Below are 9,476 nucleotides of genomic sequence, written 5' to 3'. Positions count from 1 at the left end.
CAGGAATGTTGCTTCCGAGAAGAGTTTAGAGGTGGAGATGGAGATAGAAGGCTACTGGCAAACTCCAGTGTCTCACACGAATCTGCTTCTGGACTTCTTAGTTAGGAGGCAGGCTGTAAACATCTTCAGAACGCTCCTGAATTTCTAGGTTAATTAGCATAAGCTCTAAAATATGTGCCACTTATAGCAAGATGTCTCTCAAAAACAAGACTGGGGCTTCCCTGGTGGCACAGTGGTTGGGAGTCCGCCTGCCGATGCAGGGGACACGGGTTCGTGCCCCGGTCCGGGAAGGTCCCACATGCCGCGGAGCGGCTGGGCCCCGTGAGCCATGGCCGCTGAGCCTGCGCGTCCGGAGCCTGTGCTCCGCAATGCGAGAGGCCACGGCAGTGAGAGGCCCGCGTACCGCAACAAAAACCAAAACACAAAACAAAAACAAAACAGCTGAAAGCAAGCTAATGACAAATAAAACTACAGTCTGAGTGTATGCCATATGCTGAGTGTTATAGGCCAGTTTCCAGAAAATCTCTCCAGAAAAAAAAAGAACTGCTGGCTCTGACCCCTTAGATCTAAGACATGAGAATTGCAGAACTCAGATCCTTAGAACCAAAGTAACTTTAGGAGTCAAGTGGTCCAAGTCTTGGATTTACATATATATTTGTAATGCTTGTATTGAAAGAAAAAACTGAGGCTCAAAGAAATTGAGTGAGTTGCCCAAGGTCACAAGCCGTGAGTTCCAGATGCAAGAGTGAATCCCTGATTCCCTATGTCCCCTGGAGCCTTTTCATGGAAACACAGGAAGCTCTCCCCCCCACTCCCTCGAGTCAACGGGTAGAGTTTATGATATTAAGGAATAACGGAGAGAGAAGTTTAGAACAAGGTAGAGTTTCAGAGGTTACATGCCACTCCTTTCTACCTGCGAAATGAAGATAGTCTCAAAGAGGCTAAACGATCGTCCAAAATTACTCAGGAACCAGTGACATAGCTGAGCCTGGGGCTTCGTCATCATTGTCCGGGACCCTTCTCCTTCTCAAAGCTCCCTCCAGTGTCTGCTGGTATCTCAGGTAAAACCACACCCAGAGAAGTGGCCTTAGGACACCTCTGATGCTTAGCAAGCGTTCAATTAAAAGCACACCAGAGCTCTGGCCTTCACCAGGATGATACTTGCATAATTACTCAGCTTTACTGGACTGGTGGCCCCCCCCACCAAAAGATATATCCACATCAAATCTCTGGAACCTGTGAATGTTTGGAAAAAGGGTCTTTACAGATGTAATTAAGCTAAGGATCTTGAGAGGAGGGAATCATCCTGAATGATCCAGGGGGACCTCAAATCCAATGACAAGTGACCTTCTAAAAGAAAGGCAGAGGGAGGTCTGACAGAGAGGAGAGGACACAGAGAGGAAGGCTCTGTGGAGATGGAGACAGGGATGAGGGTTATGTAGCCACAGCCACTAGGAGCTGGAAGAGGCAGGGAAGGATCCTCCCCTAGCCTTTGGAGGGAGCACAGCAGCCCCTGCCAGCACCTCAGTTTGGGACTTCTGGCCTCCAGAACTGTGAGACAATAAGTTTCTGTGGTTTTAAGCCACCACTGTTACAAAAGACACAGGGAACTAATAATATATTTATAATCTCTGTGGATAAAATCAATCAGAAACATAAAAAAAAATCAAAGATCACAGAATGGATAGGCAAACTGTGGTACATCCATACAGTGGAATATTATTCAGCCTGAAAAAGGAAGGAAATACTGTCACATGCTATCACATGGATGAACTTTGAGGACATTATACTAAGTGAAATAAGCCCATCAGTGGAAAACACAAATACTGTATGATTCCACCTACATGAGATACTCAGAGTAGTCAAATTCATAGAGACAGAAAGTAGAGTGGTCACTGTCAAGGACTGTGGGGAGAGGGGAATGGGGAGTTACTGTTTAATAAGTACAGATTTCAAAGTCATAAAGAGTTATGGAGATGGATGGTGGTGATGGTTGCACAACGTTAGGAATCTATGTAATACACTGAACTGTACACTTAAAAATGGTTAAGATGGTACATTTTATGTTATGTGGATTTTACCATAATTTTAAAAACAGAAAAAAAAAAAAAACCAAACCCCCAAAAGCAAGGATTACAGTATTTACAACAAATCCAGAATCATCATGCTTTACCTACAGTGGGTCAGAGAATAAAAGGCAGAGGGAGGAGGGCAGAGTTTTGTGCTGGGAACCCAGCCAGGGTGACTCACGAGCTGTCACATGTCAGCTGCTCACTGTACAGGACATTTTTCTAGATCACATACCCATCTGAGGGGGGTGGCACACCCACTGGGTGGGTCTTGAATCTGCCTGGAACCCTACTGCAACCTGCTCCCAGAAGCCCCACCTCTGCGGGTCTGTGTGGAAAGCGTCCCAGGCTTCATCCTCATCAATGGCCCTCACGGAGGCCTGAAGCCAATTGGGTGAGGGGCCCTCGCAGCCCCTGCGAACACTGGAATACTCGAGTCTCCAGGGAGAAACCAGAGTAAGCAGATGTGTCTTCAAAACAGCATGTTCTTGCATCTAGTTTTACTGTAGAGATTCCTTCCTACAGCTGTTGAGCTAAATCTGAAGAAAATCAACACCCCTCACCAGCCCTTCTGCCTCCCCAACTCTTTTGGGGGGACACAGTCCCACATTTGGCCTGAGGAGACAGCTGCTTCCATCCACGCTGTCTACAAATGTGGTGCTCAAGCTGGGGGCCGCGTGCACTGTCTTCCCGCCTCTCTTGCTATAGCTAAACATCTTGGAAATAAGTTCTGGTGTTTTAGTTATTTGCTTATTATTGAATTAGAATCGACATACAATATTCTATTAGTTTTAGGAGTACAACATAGTGATTCGGTATTTTTACACATGGTTCGTCACAGTAAGTCTACGTTCCATCTTGTTTTAAAATGAAATTTCCTAATTGCTCCCAACTCTATAAGTTTATTTCAGACTGTGCAGCAGATCAAACTTGGGAAGCCAAGGGAATGCTGTAAGACCCCACTCAGGGCTCCTCGCTCTGTGGAGGGACGAGGGGCACATTCAGAGGACAGGCGAGGACTACTGTACTTTGTGTCTTGGGATGAGACTGCTGGACTTTAAGCTACCCTCTGGATGGGTCACATGCATCTTCTCCAATAGCTTTCCTAGGGATGTGCATCACCCTGGGCCCCAAACCCAGCCTTGAAGTATCCTTGGGCTGCCAATAAAAGCCTTATTGGAAAGGCCGTGAAAACTCCTCCTCGTCGCCCGGCTGTGTGTGTGTGGCGGTGGACATCTACTTCTCAGGTGTCACTCCAGCTAGTGCCACCACTATTTGGTGTACAAAGCTCTCCAAACTGGCCTGTCTCCACCGTTTCTTTTTTTGTTGTTTTTTTTTGCGGTACGCGGGCCTCTCGCTCTTGTGGCCTCTCCCGTCGCGGAGCACAGGCTCTGGACGCGCAGGCTCAGCGGCCATGGCTCACGGGCCCAGCCGCTCCGCGGCATGTGGGATCCTCCCGGACCGGGGCACGAACCTGCATCCCCTGCATCGGCAGGCGGACTCTCAACCACTGCGCCACCAGGGAAGCCCTCCACCATTTCTTTTTAAAATTGAGGTGAAATTCACATAACATAAAATTAACCATTTTAAAGGGAACAATTCCGTGACATTTAGGACATTCATAAGGTTGTGCAACCACCATCTCTATCTAGTTCCAAAACATTTTCATCGCCCCAAGGGGGTACCAATAAGCAGCTGCTCCCCATACCCCGTCCCTACCCCCAACTCCAGGCAACCACCAATCTGCTTCCTCTCCCTATGGATCGACCTCCTCCGGATATTTCATCTAAATGGAAGCATACAGTGTGTGTGGTCTTTCATGACCGGCTTCTACCACTTGGCATAATGTTTTCAAGGTTCACGCATGTTGTAGCCTGTGTCAGAACTCCTTCCTTTTAAAGGCTGAACGATATTCCATCGTCTATGTAACTACACTGTCTTTATCTGTCTATCCATGGACTGTTGGGCTGTTTTCCCTTCTGCCTGGTGGGAGCAGAGCTGCCGTGAACATGGGGGCACACGCATGCGTTTGAGGACACCCACCTATTCTTCGCACAACAGTCTGATCCAGCCACATGACACTCCAGCCACAATCACTTCAATGCTTCGGACCACTCTTAGGGTAAAGCCGAACTCCTGAGTGTGACTTTCGAGGTCCTCATGCTCGGGCCCCTCCCATTCCTCCAGCATCATCTCTCTCAGCCATGCTCCTGCCCAAATGACTTTGTTTCTTGGGTATGCTGTGCTTGTGCTTGCCTCTGGGCCTCTGCCATTGCTGTTCCTTCTTCCTGAAACACCCTTCCCCTGAGTCAGAGGCAACCGCATTGACAACACGCACTTCCTTATCTCCCAAATCCAATTAGCTGGACTAGGGCTCAGCACAGAGCCAACGTCAGCCCCCCTCTGCACTTCACGGACAGGAAGGCATTGCAGAGCTTGCTGTGGGATTAGGAAGGCTACCCCGAACTTGGAGAAATCCCACAGAAGCTGCCCAGTGACACCTTGGGGGACTCTCGGATTCAGTCCTGGGTCCCTGAAACATAGCCTGCTGGGAAGTTTGAATGAGGTGAAGTGGATTCAGTGCCCTGGTGTCTGCTGAAGCGATGTGACAAGTTGTTCAGCTACCTTCCAAGGACTCCACCGGGTGTCCTGACTCACCTCTGTTCAGTGCACATTCTCCACCCTGAGACGCGGGATGGGTGGGAGGCAATCTCTGCTTTTTCCATGGGAGTGTGTTAACACCCCACAGGCCTATGAGAAGCCAGGCAGTGACTCTCTGACTTCTGGCCTCATGTCCACAGGTGGCCCTGGCCCAGGAGAAGCTCGGCTCAGCCCAGAGGCAGAAGCTGGTGGGGCCGCTGCTGAGAAAGCAGGAACCAAGCTCCCTGGTGCGAGGCAGTCACACCTGAACTTGACAGGCTTCAGCTCAGCCTGGACCACAGGGCGTTCTGGGTCACACAGGATGTGGTTTTCTAAGGGTGGGGAAGTCTACGCCCTCACCTCTAATGACTCTTTCTTCTCTTAGCTTCAATTTGGAGCCTCTACTCTGTGAGTCTGTACACTCCCACGTGTACACACAAGAGCGCACACGTGTACACGCACACACGGACATGCGGGCACACATACGCACAGGTGTACCACCCACACACATGGCTCTAGCATGCTCTTCATTTCCTCTTTTCTAACTTCTAAACAAAAGAACAGTTTAATATAACCTTTCCTACTACATAATTCCTAACAGACTCTTTTTCATTTTTTCCCTCAAATTCCCCATCCTTCCAATTTCCACATGAGCACTCAGTAGGCACTGCCTGAGAAGACAGTACCACACAGTAGTTCTCTAAGCGATTCGTCATCTACAACTACTCTTTCCTCCACATGTGAGAAAAAGATGGAAAAAAATGGAAAAAGAGACCCCCGTGTATTTTCCAGGGCCTTGCGGAAGATGACAGTAGCTTTGAGGGAAGCCCATCTGTCACTTACCTCCAGGACCTTGCCAGTGATAAACTGGTGGCAGGCTTCACATTTCACCCCGAAGAGCCCCTGGTAGTCCTTTTCGCAATACGGAGCGCCATCCCTGCAGGACAGAGAGCGTCAGCTCCCGAGAAGGCCGAGGGCAGGAAAGATACCCAGACCGCGTTTCTCTCCGCCCTCCTGCACAGAGTGGTAGCAGAAGCTGTTTCTCTCCCACCCAGCACTCACATGTCTGGAGACCTGGTCAGACAGGGTCAAAGCCCACAAAACCAAGTGATCCAGAGAGAACGCTGAGGTTCTCCAAGCCGCGTGGAAATAACAGCCAAATGGTTATGGCTGCTGATTCCTGGACTGCCTCAGACCTAACTAGCAAAAACCTGGAGTCTCTCTCTCTTGCAGCACCAGGCCAGATGGGCTTCAGCCGTGGTCCCAGGGTCCCTCTTCCTCAACCCCCACCAGCTCACTGACTCATATGCGTCCCAACAGCATGGAGACGCCATCCCCTTAGCCCTCAGGGGCCCTAGGGGTCCAGGGCCTCTCATCAGCCTCCTGCAACCTCCTTCATTTCCCTCAGGACACAGTGAAAAATACCATGTTCTGTGTGTGCCATCGTATGGAGGAGTTAAAACGTGCCACTTGAGACAGCCCAGTTACCTAGCGCTGCACAGCCGTCAGTGTTAAAGGCCGAGCATTTCTCTCTTCTTGCTTTGGCTGTGCCTCAGAATCACCTGTGCAGTTTCTCCCTTTCTAATACTGGTGTTTGCTTCACCCCAGACCTGCAGGACTGGATTCCTAGGGGGTGGGGCCTAAGTTACTTCTTTTGTTTGTTTCACTATATTCAGGCCTTAAATTCATTACAATTTTTTTGAATAGGTGCTGGTTGGAGACCATTTTTTAAAGTGGATAGGAGACAATTTTCCCTCACTGCCACTGGACCCTTCCCCCACTCCATGCTCCTTCTTTCCTCCTTAATTTTTTTTTTTTTTTTTGGCCTGGTTGCACGGCATGTGGAATCTTAATTCCCTGACCAGGGATCAAACCCCATGCCCACTGCAGTGGAAGTGCGGAGTCTTAACCACTGGACCACGGAGGAAGTCCCTCCTCCTTAATTTGAAAGGTAACCACTGTAAATAGTTTTTGCAGGTTACATTAAACAAAAACAAAAACTTCACCTGCTCCATTATCTACACCAGCATCTGACTCTAATGAACCTATTCCCTGGAGGTCCTAATGGGCTCTGTGCCTAGACCCTGAGTGTTTTTTTTTGGGGGGGGGGTGTCTACAAATATGTCTGAGACCTGGAAGGAGGGTAAAGGTTTACTAGTTCCAAATAGGAAAAAAAAATTAGCAAAAGTAAAATTACTAAATGCTTAATTGGTTACAACATACAGCCTACCTTTATGTCAACTTCATTAATTGTTACATTAGGCAATGATGAATATTTCATTCAACTTATAGTAGGCAACAACAGAAGAATAAAATTCTCTTCAAAAGTTTGATAGCAAAAAGTTCATATTGATTGTGGGATGTGAATGTCTTTCATTATGTCTGATGGGATGGGGTGCAGTCCCAGAGAGCAGGGCCTACAGAGGGCCCAACATGGCCCCATCCCCACTGAAAGGATCCACGCCCCAGGCTCCAGTCTTACTTGCTGATGTACTCCCCGGTGAGGACTTTCCCGCAGGACTTGCATTTAAAGCAACCCAAGTGCCACTGCTTTTCCAGGGCCAGGAGCGCCTGCCCGTTCTTGATATCTCGTCCGCAGCCAGCACAATCTGGAAAAAAGCAGCCACCAGTGGTTACTCCATGTTTGTTTTGCTAAATCCAAGCATGCAGGCCTGCTCTGAACCCCAGTGTGTACGCATCACACACTCAATAAATATTTACTTAAGCACAATTTCATTCCGCATTCGCTCCCTGCACGAAACCTTCCCCAGCAGACTTGCAGGCCCCATCCTCACACAGGATGGGAACGTCATAAACCTCCGTGGATCCAAGGGCATGGATGTCCTTCATCAGTTTATTTCCTTGGGGGTGATTTAAATACCCTCTGAGCTCCAGCTGGCCCAGAGAATATTTAATTATAGTGTCTTGGCTGTGATTTTTAAGAAAGCTCTCATCGGCCTTTATTAATTGAGGGCACATGTGAGTAGCTAAGCATACCATGCTGGATGCCTCTCTAACACTATGTATGGGACTCTTGGAAGGCTGCCCGTTAAGTCTCATTTCTGTAAACAGGACTCTACTTCCTTATCAGCCTAAACCCGACTTTCAAAGATTTGTGATCATCAATTCAATGGCTTTTAACTCCTTAGCTTTCAATTCTGCGTGACAGGCTCCTGTGAAGCAGATAGAGGAGACAGTGTTTCTTCATGGTAGAGCGTGTGGGCCCTGCAATGCGACGACCTGGTTCTGAACCCCAGCTCATGTTGGCTAGCCACGTGACCCAGGCTGGTTCTCCCCTTTTCTAAGTCTTGGTTTCCTCATATGAAAGCCAGGATGCTATTAGTGCCTGTCTCAAGTTCTCTGATGAGGAATCAATGAAATAAAGGACTTAGAGCTCTATAAACATTTGCTATTATTACAATTGCCCTTATTCTGCTTATTAAAAACATAGTTGTTAGGGAAATGGAATATTTAAGAGAACCCAGAAGAATGTACAGGCGTACCCCAGTTTATTGTTTCACTTTATTGTGCTTCAAATATAATGCGAAATGAAGGTTTCTGGCAACCTTACCTCAATCAAGTCTATTGGCATCATCTTTTCAAAAACATTTGCTCACTGAGTGTCTCTGTGTCATTTTGGTAATTCTCCCAATTTTTCAAACTTTTTCATTATTATTATGTTTGTTATGGTGATCTGTGATCAGTGATCTTTGATATTCCTGCTAAGTCTCGCTGAAGGCTCAGATGATTAGCATTTTTCAGCAATAAGGTATTTTCTAATTCAGGTATGTACATTGCTTTTTTACACATAATGTTTTGCACACTTAATAGACTACAGAATGGTGTAAATATAACTTCCATATGCACTGGGGAACCAAAAAAATTCATGTGACTCATTTTATTGCTGTATTTGCTTTATTGTGGTGGTCTAGAACCGATCCCGCCGAATAGGCAGTATCTCCGAGGTCTGCCTGTAAATTGGTACAACCTTTCTGTAAAGCAATTTCTGTAAAATCAACGTACCTGAGAAAGTGAAAGAAAGCACCGTTGGCACATTGCTCATGATGTCCCCAACTGATCATAAAAAACACTCACGGAATAAAGAAATGTGCAGACAAGGCCTCTCGGTACACAAAATGATTACACACACCCCTTTTCTGACCACATCTGTGACTGCTGCTCCTGTACTAAGAATGACATTTCTAGCCTAATTTGAATTCTCTCTCCTTCTAGAAAAACTTCCCTGACAGTACCCAGCACAAGCCCAAATCCTATAAAAAGTTCCTCTAAATGTCATCCAGAGATAGCTCACAATTCTTTTCCTATTCTCCCTTGCTGTGGTTTGTTAAGTACACTTGACTTTTTTTTTGACTATAGGTGTGCTTCTGGTGACCTCTGGTCAGTGGGTATTTACATAACCTTTATATTCAGCAATTTCATGTCTAAGATTTTATTCTACAAATAAATTTGCAAAAGAATGTGCATGTGAGTGTATGTGTATATCTATCCCCTGAAGGATATATATTCATCCTCCACCGCATTTTTGTAACAATAAAACTGAAAACAGCCTATGTGGACATTAATGAGAAACTGGTTACATTGATTACAGTATGATCAATAATGGAATACTACATACCATTGAAACGAATGAGGTAGATTTGTGTGCTGACATGGAAAGATGTCCAAAATAGATTGAGTAAAAAAAAAAAGCAAGCTGTAAAACAGTATGCATAACATAAGCTCTTTTTTTTTTTTTTTTTTTTTTTT

The 9,476-nt window shown here is 46.6% G+C and overlaps 1 protein-coding gene across 4 annotated transcripts in view; it reads right to left on the bottom strand.

Annotated features, from left to right (window-relative positions):
• The window catches only part of ABLIM1 (actin binding LIM protein 1), a 227,775-nt gene that overhangs the window by 91,499 nt on the left and 126,800 nt on the right, over positions 1-9,476 (bottom strand). For all 4 annotated transcript variants that reach the window (XM_007469610.1, XM_007469611.1, XM_007469612.1 and 1 more), the window contains exons 5-6: positions 7,192-7,318; positions 5,553-5,646 (exon numbers count right to left, since the gene is read on the bottom strand). In XM_007469610.1, the coding sequence (XP_007469672.1) occupies positions 5,553-5,646; positions 7,192-7,318 (221 nt within the window). The remainder of the gene's footprint in view (positions 1-5,552; positions 5,647-7,191; positions 7,319-9,476) is intronic.

The sequence above is a fragment of the Lipotes vexillifer genome, unplaced genomic scaffold (genome assembly GCF_000442215.2).
Source record: "Lipotes vexillifer unplaced genomic scaffold, Lipotes_vexillifer_v1.1 scaffold240, whole genome shotgun sequence".
Classification (NCBI taxonomy): domain Eukaryota; kingdom Metazoa; phylum Chordata; class Mammalia; order Artiodactyla; family Lipotidae; genus Lipotes; species Lipotes vexillifer.
This window is presented reverse-complemented; position numbering and strand designations above follow the sequence as displayed.